At 35.1% G+C, this 20,927-nt stretch overlaps 5 protein-coding genes across 5 annotated transcripts; 2 read left to right on the top strand and 3 right to left on the bottom strand.

Moving 5' to 3' along the window:
• Positions 1–1,611: 1,611 nt before the first annotated feature.
• Positions 1,612–3,960, bottom strand: LOC106712278 (lymphocyte antigen 75-like). Its single transcript, XM_014504773.2, has 5 exons — positions 3,868–3,960; positions 3,412–3,669; positions 2,883–3,077; positions 2,201–2,440; positions 1,612–1,958 (listed from the first exon to the last, which is right to left on the bottom strand). The coding sequence occupies exons 1-5, from the start codon at positions 3,929–3,931 to the stop codon at positions 1,612–1,614; spliced, it is 1,104 nt and encodes a 367-aa protein (XP_014360259.2). The 5' UTR covers positions 3,932–3,960.
• A 659-nt stretch (positions 3,961–4,619) lies between these two features.
• On the bottom strand, positions 4,620–6,697 carry LOC106712277 (mitochondrial nicotinamide adenine dinucleotide transporter SLC25A51). Its single transcript, XM_014504772.2, has 3 exons — positions 6,550–6,697; positions 5,680–5,895; positions 4,620–5,345 (listed from the first exon to the last, which is right to left on the bottom strand). The coding sequence occupies exons 2-3, from the start codon at positions 5,848–5,850 to the stop codon at positions 4,620–4,622; spliced, it is 897 nt and encodes a 298-aa protein (XP_014360258.2). The 5' UTR covers positions 5,851–5,895; positions 6,550–6,697.
• A 453-nt stretch (positions 6,698–7,150) lies between these two features.
• LOC106712291 (integrator complex subunit 4) lies at positions 7,151–15,948 on the top strand. Its single transcript, XM_045686093.1, has 16 exons — positions 7,151–7,313; positions 7,425–7,757; positions 7,926–8,174; positions 8,835–9,010; positions 9,317–9,509; positions 9,756–9,930; positions 10,164–10,369; positions 10,446–10,568; positions 10,737–10,872; positions 10,961–11,098; positions 11,315–11,471; positions 12,031–12,177; positions 12,907–13,136; positions 13,714–13,856; positions 14,686–14,905; positions 15,517–15,948. The coding sequence occupies exons 1-16, from the start codon at positions 7,260–7,262 to the stop codon at positions 15,714–15,716; spliced, it is 2,880 nt and encodes a 959-aa protein (XP_045542049.1). The 5' UTR covers positions 7,151–7,259; the 3' UTR covers positions 15,717–15,948.
• Positions 15,949–16,494: 546 nt separating this feature from the next.
• LOC106712373 (steroid receptor RNA activator 1) lies at positions 16,495–17,796 on the bottom strand. Its single transcript, XM_014504896.2, has 3 exons — positions 17,661–17,796; positions 17,175–17,591; positions 16,495–16,795 (listed from the first exon to the last, which is right to left on the bottom strand). Exons 1-3 carry the CDS (start codon positions 17,698–17,700, stop codon positions 16,617–16,619), a joined length of 636 nt encoding a protein of 211 aa, XP_014360382.2. The 5' UTR covers positions 17,701–17,796; the 3' UTR covers positions 16,495–16,616.
• Positions 17,797–18,540: 744 nt separating this feature from the next.
• On the top strand, positions 18,541–20,638 carry LOC106712350 (stromal cell-derived factor 2). Its single transcript, XM_014504866.2, has 4 exons — positions 18,541–18,701; positions 18,864–19,059; positions 19,246–19,470; positions 20,117–20,638. The coding sequence occupies exons 1-4, from the start codon at positions 18,608–18,610 to the stop codon at positions 20,286–20,288; spliced, it is 687 nt and encodes a 228-aa protein (XP_014360352.2). The 5' UTR covers positions 18,541–18,607; the 3' UTR covers positions 20,289–20,638.
• The last annotated feature ends 289 nt before the right edge of the window (positions 20,639–20,927 follow it).

The raw sequence follows: 20,927 nt of genomic DNA on the forward strand, positions 1-20,927 counted from the left end.
CTAAGTCTTCATAAAAAGCTACAAAAAACATACCAATATTATAGTCATATAATTTTAAATTACTCTGTATATCATTACAGTGAACACTACATGTAAAACTACTTAATATTAAACTATTTTGATTGTAATTTCTAAGAAACAAAATTTACATGGGACAAATTAAAAAGCATACTCTTTAAAATCAACGGGATAAGAAAGTATCAAATATTTAAAAACACAGCATATACCAGAATTAAAGACTCCTTTTGAAATCTGTTGAAAATAGTATAAAAAATGTGAATTGTTTCATTTATATACATAGTACATACTATAATTTATTTCCCCTAAATTCAGGGTAATTTTTACAACAAGATGGTGGTATTATTTTTACGGGTAATAACCAACCAATTTGAAAAGAAGTTTAATATGGCCGCTTGTTTCCCAGATCTACAGTATATTATTTGACACAAATGACATCTGCGTTTGGGCGCATAATGTTCGAAAAATACTATTTTATTTTAGCTGATTTTACCCGTATTTTAACATATTAGTTATTACAAAGACTGTAAAGAACAACTAGTTTGTATTTTCTTCCTTATTTTGTATGAATACATGTGAATAAGTGCGTAGTTTCAGTACTTACGAGTGAAAGGTTATGTTTTTCTCTTTTCGCTCACTACGGCTTTTACAACCGACGATACAGCAGTATACCATGTTTTATAAACTTTACCTTACTAAAACTGTAATATCAAAATATTTTTGCACAATTACAGCCACTAAGTACTCACAATTTTCGAAAAATAGCACGAATGTCAAACTTTGTTAGGGACAACCTAGGTTGTTTGTAGGGGACAACCTTTGTTCCAAACAAAGCCCAAACCCTGGTACGCAGAAAGGGACGGAAGATAGTTATCCCTGTCTTTGTCACGTCACAGGAATTGTGTATAACTGTATCTCTCTCACTCACGGTATTATTATTACCGTGTCATAGACTTGGCCTCCACACTTTCCTTTTTTCCGGATTAAATATGGCAATTATGCACTTAGACGTTTCAAATTTATTTTGTAGGTAGACAATGGTAAGAGAGGTAAGAGAGTGATTGAGAGAAAAGACAAATCGTTTGAGAATTAATATTTTTTCTGAAATAAATATTAAATTGAAGAAAAAGAAAATCGATTAGGAACTTTCGATTCCAAAATTGAAATATTTATTTCAAAAAAGTATTAAATCTCAAACGATTTCTCTTTTCTCTCAATCACTCTCTAACTATTCCTTACCATATTTTATTTAGAGAAAAAGGAAATCGATTTGTAACTTTCGATTCCGAAATTTAAATATTTATTCCAGAAAAAGTATTAACTTATTAAGTATTGAGATTCTGACCGCCAAATTGTTTAACGGATTCATCCAGGGTTAGTGACATTATGTGTAACGAAAGATTCTAATTAATTAATTAGATTAATAGTATGAAAAACAGACGTAATTTATTGAAATTGAAAAGGAATTTCTTTTTTACCAAATGACGTAGCCATGCTTATTGCAGATGATGATTCAAGATTATTCACACAAGTTGGCATTAACGTTAAAAATTCAAAATAATTCTGTAAAAAAGGATGTCATTTATTAAAAATCTACTTAATATCATAATGAACTTTTAGAACACTAAAGGTTACAGGCAGGAGAGAATACCACAACCATACGTAAAAGAATAATAGATAAAGCAAATAAGTTTTTTCCTCTAATTTTATTTCTTTCTTAATATGTTTGTGATGCTTATGAAAGTCGTTATGGCGTAGACTCTTAAATTGATATGTGCCTTTAGCGGGTTTTTCACAAAAGAAAATAGAGGGGTGTGTGCAGTCAGCTGTGGCGAGTAGACCGCTTCGTCGAATGCCGCCGCACCGGTCAGCGTTGGTTTTCGCTCCATCTGATTGTGGGCACTTTAAGTCCCAATCTAAGAAACGGTTTAGAGGCTTCCCTGGAAAACATTTATTAATGTAATACATATTTTAAAAAGGTTCTAGATGTTAAATGTCCTGTGACGTAAAGCACCCTTTTAAAGTTTTCCATCGATTTAAACTACCCTCACTATACGATTCGACTTCACATTATATCGCAGTTTTAACAAAAATACGTAAAAGATTACTAGTAATGGTCAAAATTTTAGGTTTTTTAATCGAATAGACTGTAGATATTTCATTAGTAATTTCACGTAGGTACCGTGCACAGTTCTGTAATGATATGCTTGGAAGAGATCGCTGAATCCCAAAAATGCGAAGTCCCCGGGTGTCTTGACCTGGTCTACGTTTTTGAACTGCTCCCGTATGTACTCGGCTTCGTCTCTAGTGTCGAGTATGGCGAGGTACCCGCCTGCGGAGAGGCAGGTGCCGTGCGCCTCGTGCCACGTCTGCGGCTCCGCGTGGGTTATGTAGCACGAACCGTTGTTACCAAGCTTCCAACCTGCAATTATTTTTATTGATATTATTTACATAGAACCTCAATAACATTGTCGTTCTGAGTTTTACTTTACACTTAGGAAAGTATTTAATTCATTATTACTTATGTGGGGTATGTTGAATGGTAGATTGATACATTTTTCGTATAACATGAATTACCTACTTACATATAAGAAACATTTGTAATCAGATTGGAACAGATATAAAGAAACGAACATTATTATCAGTATTATATATCGATGATAAATAGCGTTAATTATCGAATCACAAATGGCTTTTGTAAGTCATATGTCATTGCGTCATAGGGTTAAGGTATTTCTTAAAAAATTATAACTTTGTCACAATAGTCACTCTTAGCAATATCAATAAATGTACCTAAAAAGCGTTTTTGAATAAGCAGGGAGAGCAGTTGGGCGTATTATGTTACGCGGTAGGCAAGAACTCACGTGAATCAAACGTATCGCATTCTTGATAGTAAGACACACGATTTGCTTTCGTTTTACATATAAACGGGAGTTGATTTGTGCAAGGGTTGACATAGAATCTTCCATTTCGTCGCATCGCAACACATCTACCGCCGCCATGCACAGGTTGTTCCGCCTCCCATAATAAATCCAAAATAGAATCCCGCAACTTGCTACCTTGACACAAAATTTCAGGTATTTTAATTGTATTTAAAAATAGAATATCAAACAAAATTTAAAACACAACCCAGAGGTGCTGGCAAAGATTTCAAACTACCATTTGATAGTAGAACAATCTGAAGAGACTTATATACTTCTTATCTTCTTCCCTTACCTACACCTTATAGACTTCCTTATTGGCGCTTTAAAAATCGAAAGTCAAATTCATGAGAACATAAAACAAAATGTTTTGTATAACGATCTTTAGTAGGTAAAATTAAAAGATCATAAGTTGATTCACGTCATCGCACATTCATATTATATTATAATATGAAACCTAATACTACCAAACCTTTTATCGTGACAAAGTATCTTTCCGTGTAAAAGTCGTGTATACCGACGTAGACCCCTTCATAGGTGGTAAGTGTGGACGCAATGAGGAGCGGCATGGCATCCGCCTCGTCGAGGGTGTCGGGCACCATCAAGTGAGAGCCCTCTGCCTCGCATCGAATGCGAGCGTTACTCCAACTCGCCGCAGAGTGCAGTTTGTAGAAAGAATTGAAAGCTTTCTCGAATCTAAAGTCTTCACGGTAATTAGGTCGCTGTGAAACTGATACAAACGATGTAGATGAAAAATATATACTGGAAAACCATATTCTAGCACTAGATTCGAGCTTATTTGGTTGGGTTAAAAGGCATATAAATAAATCTCCTAGTATTAAAAAAAAACTCACGGCCTCTACCTACTTCCAATCGGCACATAACATTGTATTTGTATGTGTTTGTTAATACAACAAAATAAACATACCACAAAGTTCAATCGCACTTAGTAGTTTCAGACCATATAGTACTGTACGGAATAAATATTTCATTGTAGTTCATTGCGTTTTAATTATTGTGTAGACTTATGTTCTACACTTCGTCAAACAAATTGACGAAGTGTTGAACATAACTAATCAAGTTCAACACTTTGTCAAACAAATTGTATTAAGAAGCGGAAAATTGAAGTCGTTCATGAATTAAAAATACAATTTTATTACTTAATTTATTTTATTGTGCCTATACGCTGATTGAAATTTTATTTACAAGGCAAAATGAAATAATTACTATTTGCAAGAATAAGTTAAATATTGAAGTGGATTTACACTACTTTATCGTGATTGTATTGCGATTTTACGCACATTATATACTTTTTAAAAGCTAATAAGTATAAAAAAATCAGAACAAATACAAAAGTTACACATGTTCAGATTAAAATTGATTTCAATTTAATTTTAAAATTAATTGCCTACTAAAGCTAGAGGAAACAAGCTGTTTAATTCAAGCGTTCTCATATCCAAATTGCGGAGAAGTTTTTTAAGCTTTATTTTCAAAGCACCATTTCATGTAAAAACACTGATTATATTTATCACTTTGTACCTTATGAATTCCAATAAATGCTAATTCATTTTTACATAACATAAAACAATTAAAATACACATAAACACACATACTTAACTTAAAACTTCAACAAAAACAATTAACAAATATTATTTTCAGATATTTTATATCTTATATTGACTAGGCGTATAAAATTTTCCTAAAAATTTCATAAGAGGCATTTATAATGCCCCAACTTAAAAATGCTCTTGATATATTAAGAAGGGCTCCATGATAGAAATTAGCAAATTTTGATCCTCGCTTATGTAATATATATTTGAACTCATAGGTAATTGTTCTATGAGGACCACCTAGTTCACATTGCATAGCTATTTTTATAACGTTCAAGGGATAAAACAATGTACTGAGGAATGCACCAATTGAAGCTCCCGCTAAAAAATTCTGAAGACTTTCATACAAAATGTACTCTTGCCGTGGCATCCGCAGTTGAACTTCATCTCTAATGATAAAGAACAAAGCATTAGATGGGCCGTTTCTGAAGAGAATTGGTACAAGCCCTCTGTAAAATTCCTTAATACCATAATATTTGGCAATATGACGGCCTGCATGAGCAGTATTTTTGAACTCCTTATGGAATTTGGGATGAATCAGCAATGTTTGTAGTCTTTCGAATGGCATAAGTGTTGCTTCAAAGCAACCTGCCACCATTCCAGCTATAGATTTGGCAACATAAGGGTTGACTTTGTGATGCAGTAAGGGTTGGAGGCACTCATCGTATACACCAAACATGAGAGACATAGAGATTGACCTCTGTAATAGCGGGGGAAGCATTCCCCTGTATAAAAATGTTAATCCCTCCTTTTGCAATTGATTTAATGCCAATGTTGCTTCTACTCCATGCATCATCTGTAAATAAAGGCAATATTAACTCTTAAGATACTAAACTTATCACATGAGAATTCAAAGAATCTTTTTCAAGATGTAATAGTTGTTTTCCCAAACAGTGTTTTAATAAATAATAATGGTAACTAATTAATATGTCTAAAGGGGGTTAGGAGATTAATGTTACATGAAAGATCAACACAAATTTTCTTTTTACACAAGATATTATTTTTTAATGTAACACAAAGTCACCCCTAACTTGGGTTAGGCTCCGACACCTTCATTGGGAACATTTAGTGAGCTGATGATGATATTTGTCTGACCATTATAATGACTTATGTAACTTTACATTTTTTACCTGTCTAAATATAAGTTTATTAAGTGGGTAACTAATCAGAATATTGCAAAAAGCTGATCCTCCACCACAAGCAAACTCCTTCCAATGTGTGCTGGCATTCTTTTCCGAAGCTGGCATTGTGATGCTGCCCTCAACAACACAGCTTCTTTCTAAAAGCTGTGTTTCATTCATAATCTTAAATTGGATGGCTTAAGGCATTATTTCAACATTTCCATCCTGAAACAAACATTGTTGAATAAAAATCTACCATTTTGTATACGTCAGTCAAGAAATAAGCTAGGTTTAAGTGAATTTTGATCAAATTAATTGGATAACATAAATTAGCTTATAATTTAAAACATAATTTAACGTTAACATTACATATTACACAACACATAAGTTAAAAAATTGAGTGGGTTAAAAATAATAGGTTACTAATAATAAAAGTAAGTTATCAGAATTCATTCAATAACAAATATTCTTCTATATCTTTATCTTGTGTCTTTAAAAGCAAAATCACTTTTATTTGTAAATATTTGTTAAGTACACATACAAGTACAGTAAACTAAATATTTTACAAGTATATGTGATATTGACAAGAATATTTAAATTCACTTCTTAGTATATATTTATAAAGAAGATTCCACTAAGATTTTTCAGATATTGATTTGTAGCCAAAATCACACAATTTTAAGACATAATTTTTTGATTGTTTTCCTTTTATTTTTTATTCTAATAAACTATGGTGATATGAAGAATATCAATACTATATGGAGAAGGTTAAATTAATTAAGACAAGATTATTTTAACATATATAAAACGACAAATTATAAGTGCACTACATTTTACTGTGTGGCCTTGGCTTCTACGTTAGTATCTAATGAAAGTTACCTCCTTTTTAGCCTAGGTGTACGTAACACTAGGGCGTAAATTGGACATTTTCAATTAAATGATATTTGTCTTGTTTCCAACTTTTCCATGAATAAATAGAGTCAAATTAAAAATAAAGTAACTTATTTATAACATAGTTTAAAACAAATATTATAGTTTAACTGAATAAAAAAATAATTAAGAACTTTTCATTTTCCATTTCAAGTGCAAAAAAAATGTGTGACAGAAAGTTTTCTTGACATGACAAATGACAATGACAAGTTGTGGTTTTCTTTCGTCTTTCACCCTTAAGTGAGACAAAGATCATTGTCGTAGGGCTTAAATCTATTTTTTTGCGTTTTTTTTTTCGAGAATTTAATAATTAATTAATATTGTTATAAATAAACTTAAAGATATACTCGGTCGGATCAGTAGTTTGGAATTAATCAACTGAAAAAAGTTATGGGAGGAAGAAATAGGGTAAAGACAAAATTACTTGCGCTGTTATCGGTGAACGCAAATGATGCGATTGCAAACCTGTGTGGGAAATAAATAAAAATGTCATTGTCAAACTGTCAAATGCCAAACAAATTGTTTTGTCGTAAACGTCGTAAAGCGTAAAATTATTTATTTTAACTTTATTTACTAATATCTTATGAAATTAAATAAATGAATTGGTTTTAAAGGCAGCCTAAACCGATAAGTGTGATTTTTATTGTCCTTACTGTACTATGGCGGCTTTACTTAAAAAGAGAGCTTTGGCTGAATACAATAAATCATTCCAGGTTAGCATTTTATATAGGTTATGTTTTTATGAAGTCCTGAGTTTTGAAAGACCATTTGAAATATTTTAAATTCTACTTATGTTATCAAGTTATCATATTTTCTTCATTTAGGATGGTCCATCTTCAAAAAAGCTCCATTTAGCTAAGAAACCATTAATTGGCAGTTCTGCAGCAGCCTTTGTAGGACTTTTGGAAAAATGCAAATCGAGCGAGGAGGCGCTTCAATTACTTTTAAGGATATCAGATTGCTTACAATTTCAAGAGTCCGATGTTGAGGAAGCGATCAAAAAGCTTTCGGAACATTTCCAATCTGAAGAGGAATCAGTTGTTAGAGTGAAAATATTGTGGTTATTCTGCGATATAGGCCTGGAATGTCCAGGTGCTAACTTAAACAGTTTAATAGAAGAAACAATACATTTAATTAAAAATGAAACATCTCACAAAGTAAGAATACAAATTAGTATCTTCATAACATATTCTTCTTATGTTTTTCCATATTTTTGCTAGTCCTAAACTAGTACTTTGCGCCTTCAACTCTGTAAATTTATTGCCTTTTAAAAGTTTTATGGAAAGAGTTTACTAATATAAGCCTAATCAAAATATTGTTTATAGGTTATTGCCCAAGGTGTTGCAACATTATTAAAACTAGGCACAAAATTGAACGATGATAAGATTTTGATGATGCGTCTGGTAAATGTTGCAAAAGACAATCTAAAAGACACAAGTCATTCAGTGAAGTGCAGATGTCTCCAACTGATCAGTGAATTGTACCCCATCTATCCTAAGTCAGATAGAACTCAAGATATGACAACGGAAGCTGATGCTATTGTCAAATTGTTGGGGGATTATTCTAACGCTGAGGTAAATTAACATATATAATCTATATATATAAAAGAAAGTCATGTTAGTTACACTATTTATAACTCAAGATCGGTCTAACTGATTTAACTGAAAATTGATGGGGAGGTAGCTTAGAACTAGGAGACGGACATAGGAACTTTTTTATCTTGTGTGCATTTTTTTTATTCCGCGCGGACGAAGTCGCCGGTAAAAGCTAGTATACAATATAGTTGAACCTGGATCAGTGAGAGTCCTAAAGACAGCAATATTTTTCTCGCTTATAGGTTTGTAACTCAAAATTTTCGCTTTTGATGATTGTCCATTAGGAGCGGACAATGACTCACTTATAGAGTCTTCTTGCTTGTCTGGCTCTTATCAAGGTTTGACTGTATTTGATCTTGTTGTAGAAAATCTTTTACATTTTAGTGAATTGAGTACTCAAAGACCTTAGACCATTTTTGTATTTTTTACACCACAGTTAAAATTAAATTATAAAGTTCAACTTTCTTCAAAGTAATTTTATGGTGATTACATGTACTAGTATTGTCACTTGGTTTAGAAATATTTTTGATATGTGATTTTCTGTGTCTTCACAATATTGTTAGGCAAATTACAAATGGTCAAGATTCATCATTAGTTGGTAACATGTTTATTGTCTTTAATATTTTTTATTTGGTTTAGGATGCAAGAGTGAGATGTGAGGCATTCCAATCTTTATTAACATTACATGAGCGAGGGCAGACTTTAAATGCCTCTTTGTATGAACATGTGTGTGAATCACTGTCTGACGACTATGAAATTGTTAGAGAAGTCGCTCTTAAGCTCCTTTGGCTGCTGGGAAATAAGTATCCAGAGAAGTAAGTAATTAAATTTGTTTTATGTACCTATACTTTCTAATCCACATTATCAAGATAAAATTACAACAACCATTATAGCTTATTTAAAACTTATTTAAACAAAAAAAATATATTCAATCTATTCGAAGATTACAGTTATTAAAAATGTCTATTGTACACTCGGGGATCTCTGCCAGAAGGAATTGTGGATTGATACCATTACAAAAACTACAGTCCCCATATAATGTGGGACTTGAACAGGAAAGAGGTTGAGGTTGAATGTACGGTTTTCGATGTCCTTATCTATTTGAAAATAACTTTGTTCAGTACGATAACTCTACCGGATGGTGAGACCACAATGCGTCTGGTGGACGATGCGTTTGTCCGCATCTGTTCAGCGGTGAACGACCTGTGCATGCAGGTGCGTGCACTGGCCTGCTCGCTGCTCGGCACCACGCGTAACGTCTCTGACCGCTTCTTGCTGCAGACGCTCGATAAACAACTCATGAGTAACATGAAGGTTAGTGAACAGAGACAAAAAGTATAGCTTCGAATTGTAATTTTTATGTATATATTAAAGTAAACTGGAAGATATGGTGGTGGCAGTGAATGTATTAAATCTAATAAAGTACTGGGTTTACTGTATAAGATAAATTATGTAATCCAGCCTTATCTCTTCTTGTGTCTAGTATTGTCAGTTTACTTTTCCTAATGCATTTGTGCAGTTTTAATGTATTTGACGGCACTGAATGTGTTGTATGTACAGAAGAAGCGCACTGCTCACGAGCGCGGGGCGGAGCTGGTGCGGTCTGGGGCGTGGGCGAGCGGGCGGCGCTGGGCTGATGACGCGCCCGGCCAGCTCGTGCCGCAGGACAGCGTGCAGCTGCTGCCCGGTGGTGCGGCCGGCGCCTTCGTACACGGACTAGAGGATGAGTTCATGGGTATCTTATAGCGTTTATTTCTTAAGTAATAATTTAGATATCCGTCTAAAGGTTCCCTAGGGTAGTAAGAAAACTCTTTGAAGTTGGTTACTAATATTTTTATTGCCGTATTAGAATTATTTTGTCCTAGGATATCTTAAGTTGGTAGACAAATTTCGGTATTACTATTAGGAACTGGAACTGTTTTCAGTTTTCATCAACACAGGTACAGCAGATTTAATTTCATTGTGTAGAGGTTCGCACGGCGGCGGTGGAAGCGGTGTGCCAGCTGTCGCAGGAGAGCGCAATCTTCGCGACCACCTCGCTAGACTTCCTCGTAGACATGTTCAACGATGAGATCGAGGACGTGCGCGTGCGCGCCATCAACAGCCTCACCAAGATGTCACACCACATCATATTGAGAGAAGATCAACTTGAGATTATCTTGGGCGCTCTGGAGGTACGTTGCAAGTGATACAGGCCTTGCTTGATATTTGAAATCGGCATTTTATCTAAATACAGGTTTAAATTGACAGGACTTTTCAATGGATGTCAGAGAAGGGCTGCACAGAATGCTCGGATCGTGTACTGTCGCGTCCAAAACGTGTCTCGAAATGTGTATCGACAAAATATTGGAGAATCTGAAAAGATATCCTCAGGTAAATTAAAATTACACACGATCAGTAAAAATAACATAACACAAAAAATAAAATAATAAAGTTTAATATCGTGCTTTTTCGGGTTCGCGTAATTTTGAGTTGCGTAATTTCAAGCTCGCGTAATTCCGGGATTTCGTAGACGAAGTGTGACTGTATCGGGTGTCGCAGGACAAGCGTTCTACATTCCGCTGTGTGCAGCGCATGGGCAGCGCGCACGCGGCGCTCGTGCTGCCGCTGGCGACGCGTCTGCTCGCTGTGCATCCATTCTTCGACATGCCCGAACCGGACGTCGAGGATCCAGCTTGTATCCTTTTATTACAACATACATAAACTTAAGAAAGAATCTCTTAATACTTTCACAATATTTAAGTTTCTTTAACATCAACATCCAGACATGTGCATACTGATCTTGGTGCTGAACGCGGCGCAGCACTGCACAACCATGCTGCCGCTGTTCGAGGAGCACACTATCAAGCACTACACATATCTCAGGGACACAATGCCGCATCTCGTGCCGCATCTACCCATTGGTCAGTTCATCACAACTCATCACATTTTTAAGGAATGATTCGTTCATACTTGATGAATGAATTTTTGATATGAACAGTCGAACCTGGATATGCAGGAGTCGCGATATTTTTCTCGCTTATCGAAAGTTTCTCGCTATTAGAGGTTGTCCGTCGGACCAGACAATGACTCTCGCTTATCCAGGTTCGACTATATTAAAGTAGTAATTTGTGATATAGGTGAGTCTCAGTTGTCGCGCACGGAGCGCAGTGAGCTGCTGGACGACAGCGCAGTGCGGCGCTTCTTCGACACTGTGCTGCAGCACATCGACAACACAGCGCTCTCAGCCAACGTGCGTCTCAACATGCTGCGATCCGCTGAGGAACAGCTCAATAAGTATGTCTGCCTTACTTTATCTGTGAATGAAATGATAGCTACAGTACAAAGGAGATCTTGTGACACTTTTTGATGGTGACAGGAGGGCGCTAGTGAGCTGTTATAATTTAGTTTAACTATTACTCACCGGTTAAGATAGCCTTAACCTTATCTATACATCTATACACTATATCTATATATATAAAAGAAAGTCGTGTTAGTTACACTATTTATAACTCAAGAACGGCTGAATAGATTTGACTGAAAATTGGTGGGCAGGTAGCTTAGAACCAGGAAAAGGACATAGGATAATTTTTACCCCGTTTTCTATTTTTTATTCCACGCGGACGGAGTCGCGGGTGAAAGCTAGTTTTACTTAACTTTCAAAGTGACAACACTGTTTTGACAGATGTCAGTTTCAAGTGTTTGTGAATTTATTAAACACAAAACGGCATCGTATCGATTTACAAGTGAGACGTATTTAAAAAAAATAACAACGGAATTATATTCACTTCATATGTATCTGATGATAACATTTTAATGTGTTTTTTTTTTAAATGTACTATGTGTTGTGTATCAGGCTGTCAGAGATGGAGCCGATGTGCGCGGGTGCAGCTATATTCACAGCGTTGTTCGCGCGCTGTGTGCTGGCGCTGCATGACGCACTGCTGGCTGCAGGTGGACCGCCACCACATGCACTCGCACAACTCACCACTGACTGTCTCAGGTCTGTGTATAGCAGTTTGGTTTCGTCAACTTAACGATACATATCATAGTGCAATGGAATATTATATATATGTAGAGCGTCGGTGGCTCAGGGGTTAAGTGCTTGACTTGCAATCTGCAGGTCCCGGATTCGGATACTGCCATGTACCAATGTGATTTTCTATTTTCGATTTACATATGTACATTTATCCGACGTTCTTACTGTGAAGAAAAACATGTGAAGTCAACTAACCCGCATTTGGCCAACGACGATTATGGCCTAGTCGCACCTAACTTTAAAGTGGGCTTCGAGCCCCTCAGTGGGGACATACCTATATATAAAAGCATACGTTTAGCAAAGTAATTTTATGTATGGATGGATGGGTGGATGGGAGGATGGATGTATGTTAGAAGGTATCCTCAGAACAGCCGCATGGAGTTCGCTGAAATTTGGCATTAGAACATAGTCTGGAAAAACACATAGTCTATTTACTAAGTTTTTTTTATTAGTGTTTATAATATAACATTAATAAAGATAAACAACTCTGTATGTAGTTCAACTGAAATCAAATGAATTAACCATTTAAACTTCCTAGGTACACGGTAAAACAATATAGGATGTAACAGTCTGTCTTATCCCCCTTTGCTTAAATATATCATCTTTATCAAATACCTACACGTGCGTACGCGTATCGGTTTTTATTGTTTGCGATATTTTAAAATGTATATTAATATATTTTATTATGTTCAGACTACAGCATCAGTTCAGCGGCGTGTCGGAGCAGGAGAGCGCGTGCGTGGGTCAGGTGGCGCTGCGTGTGGCGGCGGCCCGGCTGTGTGCTCCCGAGGCTGCGGCCGGAGTCGCCAGCGCCTCCGCCACAGCCACCGGCACTGCGCCCTCCGCACCTCTAGCTGCCATGTCCGCCGCAGCCGCACTCACGCACCAGGCCGAGCTGCTCGACAGACTGCTCGCCTCCGCAGGTATAAAATACGAATACTGGTATATGCCAAATTACTTTTTATTACTAACTATCTTTTACCCGCGACTCCGTCCGCGCGGAATAAAAAATAGAAAACGGGGTAAAATTATCCTATGTCCGTTTCCTGGTCCTAAGCTACCTGCCCACCAATTTTCAGCCAAATCAATTCAGCCATTCTTGAGTTATAAATAGTGTAACTAACACGACTTTCTTTTATATATATAGATATAAGATGTCGTGTGTATAACATTGATAGTCATTCGATAGAGTCACAGCTCAGTCCCACTAAACTCGCAATAGATATTATTCTTTTAAAAAATAAAAAAATAATAATAACTATGTCCTATGTCAACCGGGGATAGTGTAGCTTTCCAACAGTGAAAGAATTTTTCATATCATTTCAGTAGTTTCGGAGCCTTTTAATGCAAATAAAAAACCCTTTCTTCTTTATGATAGTGTAGATAAAATTAAATATGTAAATACAATATGAAAGATAGATATAAGGTGTGCAAAAAAAAAAGAAATGTGACAGGTGACTTAGGAATAATAGTTATGAAGATATGGTCCGTTTGTTGTAGGTGTGGAACCGGACGCGTTCACAATCGCGGTATTCCAGCAGCTTTCAGCGAGCGGAGAGCACAAGCCGGCCGCGCTCGCACGCGCACTACTGCCGCGTCTACTCTCCGCACCACTACCAGCCATACCTAAACCCAACCTAAAGGTTACCATTCACTACATTTTACTTTGCTAATTCTAATAACACGTTTAATATGTTGTCAGTTAATCAAACACCTTTAAAGGGTATGTTCCGATATGCACTGCGAGCACTGCACAGTGCTATCACTGTAGAAAAATTCGTTCCGTTATGGACTGCCAGTACACTGCCGCAGTAGCCTAGGGAAATATATGACGTCATATATCGCCGCCATATTCTACTGTGAGCACTGACGTTTTCGAGGTAAGGTACTCGCAGTACTCTGATCACGTGATCAGTCAAAACCACTCGAGTGCCTAACGTCTTATAAACAAAGCTACAGTTTAATCAGAAAATTTTAAAGTTCTGTAATTAGTTTGGATTAATAAATAAAACAATGGAAGAATTGCAAAAATTAACCTTATTAGACTGTGTTGATAAAGAAAAACATATTCTTTTTATGAAAAGTACTTACTTTTATTATATTATAAATTCAATTTACAATTAATATTAATTAAAATATTTTTAATTTGGCAGTACTCCAAAACAGTTTTTTTTAATGTACTAGAAAACTTGAATACATTCATTTGAATGCTGCGTCAAAAAATGCGGCGGACAGTATACGGGATTGCGTTCCGTTTTAAATCGTAACCAGTATAACTGGCTATAAAGGGACGGACGGCTTCACAGTATACTGAATTGACGTCACACTGTACAGTGGTTGCAGTGCATATCGGAACATACCCAAAGTAAAAAGTTAATTTGACAAGTAACTTGTGTTTTTCTGTAAGGAAAAAGCTGCTAATATGGGATTAGAAATGGATGCTGGATAATCCAGTATTTGTTGTATTATCAGATCCGGATGTGCACTGCGAGTATAGTGGAGCCGGCGAGTGACAACGATACTGTGGTGCGGTTCAGCGCTGGTTTGATCGCGGGTGTCGCGCTCGAGGCGGAGGTGGTGCGCGTGCGCGAGCCTGCCGCACTGCGCGTGCGCGTCGCCTACCCTGACCGTCGTGTGCACGCGCTCGTCCCCCCCACTGACCACCTGCGCACACTCGACCATCTTGATAACAGTCAGTATAAAACACAACATAGACAAAAGATAAATTATCATAGATTACATAATCACAACACCCCCTTTTCCACTAAGCAATTTCATCATCATCATTAGCTCACTATACGTCCCCACCGAGTGGCTCGGAGCCTACCCCAAGTTAGGGGTGACTAGGACATAGTCAACCACGCTGGCCAAGTGCGGGTTGGTTGACTTCACACATATAATTGAATTTCTTCTCAGATATGTGCAGGTTGCATCACGATGTTTTCCTTCACCGTAAGAACGTCGGATAAACATATGTACAAATGTACATATGTAAATAGAAAAACACATTGGTACATGGCGTGATTCAAATCCAGGACATGCAGATTGCAAGTCAAGTGCTTAACCCCTGAGCCACCGACGCGCTTTTAAGCACTTACTATTTTTTATATCGAAGTGTTTCGCAGTCCCGCCTGCTGTTGGTATTTAACTAAAAAATAAAATAGATTAAGGACAACCTATTAATTGAAAGTAACAAAAATGCTTGCTTTCTGATAATTGATATTTAATGTTGCCAACTACTTAAAGAAGACAAACGTTACACTAAGATTTTTTTAGACATTATTCTCTATGTTATTGTTTCAGATGATGACGGCACACAGAATGTTCGTTTGTTAACAAAAGTGTTGATATCTCATGGGGTATGGACGGAGCCGTGTGGGGTCGACATCTCTATTTGCCTAGCTGTGGAGGAGGCGAGCAGCAGAGAGCCCGCCGCACTAGTCGAGCTGTGCCGACCTGTGCGCGTCACTGTCGCTCCCAAACCCATCAAGAGAGGCATATAGTATAAATAAGATAGAACAGAAGTTCAGCAGCGTTGTGTAATGGTCTGTCATCGGCGGTATTTCTAGACCGCTACGGCTTAGGGTCCTTCAAGAAGCGAGTGTATCACCATCTCAAAGGCCGGCAACACTTCTGCAGTACCTATGGTATTGCAGCCAAAGGCACAAGCCAAAAACAGTCATCATAACAGTTGGCAACATATCCTTTTTCAGCAAATAAATAGATATTATAGTGAGGTATATCACTTTTTCTATCTTTTGTATTAAGGTAAAAATTTGAATCAAAAATTAATAATCAGTATTGAATTTGTACTGAAAATATTCTTTGAGAAAAATTGTCTGGTTTAATATGGGCATAGAAAATATTTTATTTTATTAAGTTGTACATGTAAATAAAACGTTGTGTTATTTAAAATTATGTAAACAAATAAATTACGATATAAATATACAAGACTTTAATTAATTACTTTCAACTGCAGTCTTTAGTCAAAGTAATATTTTTTTTCTTTTTAAAGATTATCCAAATAATCATAATTATATATAAGTTACATTATTGGATAAAATAAAATAAAAATAACTTTTCTACATATATTTATTCACAGCAATTCATGTAATAATATTTTGTACATGTTCTTTATCATAGCATTATCATTTATTATTATGAAAAGGTAATTTTTTTGAATATGAAGTGATTTGTATTATGTTGATGTTAACAATTAAAAAATAGTTCATATTTATAACAAATTATTTTATAAATAAATATAATTTGCTATAATGGTTTTATTTAAATAATTATAACAGATGTGAGTATAAAATTAATTATTATATCATACATTCAAATGCGAGTATGGGTTTGAAGTTATCATGTGAACTTGTAAAGTGAGTTGGAACCAAATGGGTTAATTATTCTGCATCACATTTTTCACTTTCTTGTTTGTCAATATCCAGCAGTTCTAAGCGTGCAGTGCAGTGGTAGATGAGCTGTTTGACACCAGACATCCATGTGCATACTGCACTCACATGATCCACCATGAGGGATTTGTGGATTTCATCTGCCCTAGCTGGCTGATCATCACGGAGAGCTGAAAATAAATATTGTTCATTTTCTTATGTCTACTATTATCATATATTTATTCAATATCATCTACTATTATAATATATTAGCTGTCGCCCGCGACTCCGTCCGCGCGCAGTTAAAAAAAAATGAAAAATAGATGTTGGCCAATTCTCAGACCTACTGAATATGCTCACAAAATTTCATGAGAATCGGTCAAGCCGTTTCGGAGGAGTACAGTGACGAAAACTGTGACACGAGAATTTTATATATTAGATTTAAACATATTAACTTGATCAGTTTCAACATCACAAAGTCTTGAAAAATGTTTCATGATTATTAGAAATATTATTACATCAGAAATATAAGATCACAAAATCAAGAATGCATTATGTAATTTAACTTACCATAAGCTAGTTCTTTCATTTTAACTTGAACACTTTTATTTAGTTTTCCATTTGACCACATATCTTCCATAACATTTATTCTTTTTTTAACTTCATTTCCTTTGGATCCCAAGTCACCACTATCAACAAATTTCAATAAAATATCTTTCACTTCCTTGAGTGTACTTGCACTGTCAATTTCAATATCTTCATTTTCATTTCTACTATTAATTTGTGTGCTCAGTGTTGGGACTACTGGAACCATTGGCACTGGCATTGGAGGTAAATTTGCCGGAGGACTAGACACTGGTGTCGAACCAGTACCAGAAAGTGGAAAGGCGACTCGTTTATTGAGGAAATTGCGTGGCCTATTAGGTGTCGTTTGTTGTGCACTATATGAAAACTGAGGTGGATCGTTCCAGCCAGGATCAAAAGGCACTAGAAAAGAATATGCCATTGTTAAACTCCTGATGTTAGGAATGATTAAACAAGCTAAATACAACTCACCTTTAGTGCTGTGGACAGGTGTATTATCACATTTATCCATTTTATTCTAAGTTCTTTTGGTAATGGCAAACAACTTTTGACTTATGCTAAGATTCTTTTCTTATATTTTTTTATCTATTACCTTATAATAAACATTAAATACCTATTTAATTTTATAAACATAGCTGTTTGGTGGTTTTTGCTGTTGTCACTTTATTGCTGAAGCAGTGTTGCCAATGAAATTTTTTAGCGGTTTACATTGGTTTACATACATTGTGTAAAAAGCCGTGTTGTATCGATGATGAATAGCACTGTTTTAAAAAAGGAAACATTTTTCAACATTCGGCAAATAACGCTGTTTCAAAGTTTTTAACACTATTGAAATTATTGAAAAATTTCCCAATTTATTTTTTTAAATCACAACTTTTTAAGCTGTAATATTTTGGATAAATTTCATTATTTGCAGTAAAAGTTGTTAATAATTATTTGCTATTTTTACTTTTTTTTATTAAGAAGCTATTCGGAATTGCATTCACATACCTTACACTATAAAAGAGAATTTCTACAATAAATTGATTACTTACTGAAGATTTTCGAAAAGCCGTAGAATACGGCAATTGCCGTAGCGTTCGCAACACTGACACTCTGTCAAAGAGATTCCTCAACAAGCAAGAGCAGAGCATGGAATAATGTCACTGTTAATTCAATTTCTTATTTAAAGTATTTCTTTTATAATGGCAGTCTTTTTTAATTTCGCTAAAATCTGTCTGTGGTAATGTCACTAATACATTTTCATATTTCGGTTTGAAAAAATAATCGTATCGCTCTTTACTCTATTGTTTACCTAAAAACTTTACCTAGTTCTGTCACTCATGTCAGATGTCAGCTAATTATCAACTATCAAATGTCACTTGCATTTGCTTTGGAACTGGATCTACGGTGATCGTTATTTCGTGAATCTAACAGCAATGAAATTTTATAAAACTTTTAATGTAATTTTTATATCAAAAATGCAGCTAATCTTACTATTCGTTTCGGTATATTTGCTGCAAATTTCAAGTGGTACGTATTTGTAATAATTTCATGTGCAAGTCCATTATTTATCCCCTACACCTTAACACTTACGTGGCCTTATGATATGGGAGGATATTTATTATTAAAAAGTTTTTATGACTAAAATGTATTTGTGTACTCACTTAATTAATTTTGTTTGTTCTTTTCTAGCTTCCAAAGCCGAATTTGTAACGTGTGGCACTATTTTAAAATTAGTAAACACAGACTTAAAGTTGCGGCTTCATTCCCACGACGTTAAATATGGTTCAGGATCAGGACAGCAGTCCGTGACTGCTGTCGATGTGTCGGACGACAATAATAGCCACTGGCTAGTTAAGCCTATCATGGGGGAGACTTGTAAACGAGGGTAAGTGTTAATAATGCAAGAGTTAAAAACTGATTGATAACCTGTTGCCAAACAAAATTCATGTCACAACCTTCATGTATCATAAATTCAGTTCACATAGGTTCACATAGGCAGCTATCCTCTAATCTACAATCATAAATTTACCAAAAAATTTATTAACCATAAATTATTTTTACTTCTTTTCAGAGCTCCAATAAAGTGCAATACAAACATTCGTCTCCAGCATGTCTCTACCAAGAAGAATCTACATTCTCACTACTTCTCTTCGCCACTGTCTGGTAATCAAGAAGTGTCGTGCTATGGTGATGATGATGGTGAAGGAGACTCGGGAGACAACTGGACTGTGGTGTGCAACAATGACTACTGGAGGAGAGACACACCTGTTAAGCTCAAACATGTTGATACAGCAGTGTAAGGCAACTATTTCACCTTTGTGATATTTTAAATAATATTAGTTAGCTTTGCACGAAGTGATTAGTACTAGCTGGGGTTGCATGGAGGAGGATTTTAAGCAAAGGCTAAAGTTTAATTGCCTTATAAATAATATGTTTTAAATAAAATGTTTATTCCAAGTGCATACACTATTATTTTATAATTAAAGTGTACAATAAAAATAATTTTTTGATATACAAAAAAAAGAAATTAAAATTGCAACATTATAGTACAAAAAACCTAAATATTAGTTGATTGCAATAAATATATCAGTGTGCTTGCGCACATAAACACGGATAACACTTTTTAATAGTAGTTTCCACTCCATACTATTCATAAAATCCATAAGAAGTTACCTACTCCCCGCCTACTCATTACACCCTGTGTTAGCCTAGCCTTTGCTTATACGCTGCACCTCCCATTTTTCATTAATATTTTGTTTATAAAAAGTAGTGTCCATGATTTATTAAACTTTGATTTTGTATTTTATCATTGTTGAGTAAAAAAAATTACTACATAAATTAAGATCTGATCATTCTACATTACTTAGATTTTGTTTCTTGTAATTAAAAATAATTTGTAAAACATAACTGTTTTGTTCTGTACATTTATTATAATTTTTCAGATACCTTGCTGGATCTGGGCGAACATTTGGACGACCAATAAGTGGTCAGGGAGAAATAGTTGGAGTCAGTTCACAATATGGCACTTACACAGATTGGCAGGCTAAAGAGGGGCTATTTATTCACCCTGGTGATTTATTGCCCCACCAGAATGCTATACATACAGAATTATAAACTTATTTTAGTGTATTTTTATTTAAGTTTCACACTAATGTGTATTTGCAGTTTTGACAGTGCATAGACAATTTGTTATTTTATTTATGTTATCTCTACCCATGTGAATGGTTCCTAAATGTGATCAGCCTTTGTCTTGTAAAGCTTAAATTATTATGGCAAAAATATTTAGAAAACCATAATACAATGAAATTTATTATAAATGTGCACAAACTTAAACATATCCCATAGGATTCCCAGCAAGGAAGTTGTGTGTTGAGAAATAAAGTTTTGTTTGTGTTATTCGAGTTTTAAAGACGTAAACAAACGAAAATGAAGGAGGAATAATTTTATAGTTATTTCAAAACTTTAAAATTCTTACCAAAGAATTTTTGAGATAAAATACATTTTATAATGAAAACCTAGTTTTATTGTACTAAATCTTTATTGTTAAATGTTCATCATAGAAGTCCCTGTGAAAGAGATATGTAACAAAATTTTGAAAGTTGACAATTTTCAGTGCTTCAATTTAGCATAGAGTTTGTATTAATACTGATTTTGAGCAGTTGACTGTTTATTTTATTATTAATTCTACATACTTATTGAGAAATCTTACATTTCAATGAAAATGGAATATTATTTAAGGTTTGAAATTATACA

The sequence above is a fragment of the Papilio machaon genome, chromosome 3 (genome assembly GCF_912999745.1).
Source record: "Papilio machaon chromosome 3, ilPapMach1.1, whole genome shotgun sequence".
In the NCBI taxonomy this organism is placed as follows: domain Eukaryota; kingdom Metazoa; phylum Arthropoda; class Insecta; order Lepidoptera; family Papilionidae; genus Papilio; species Papilio machaon.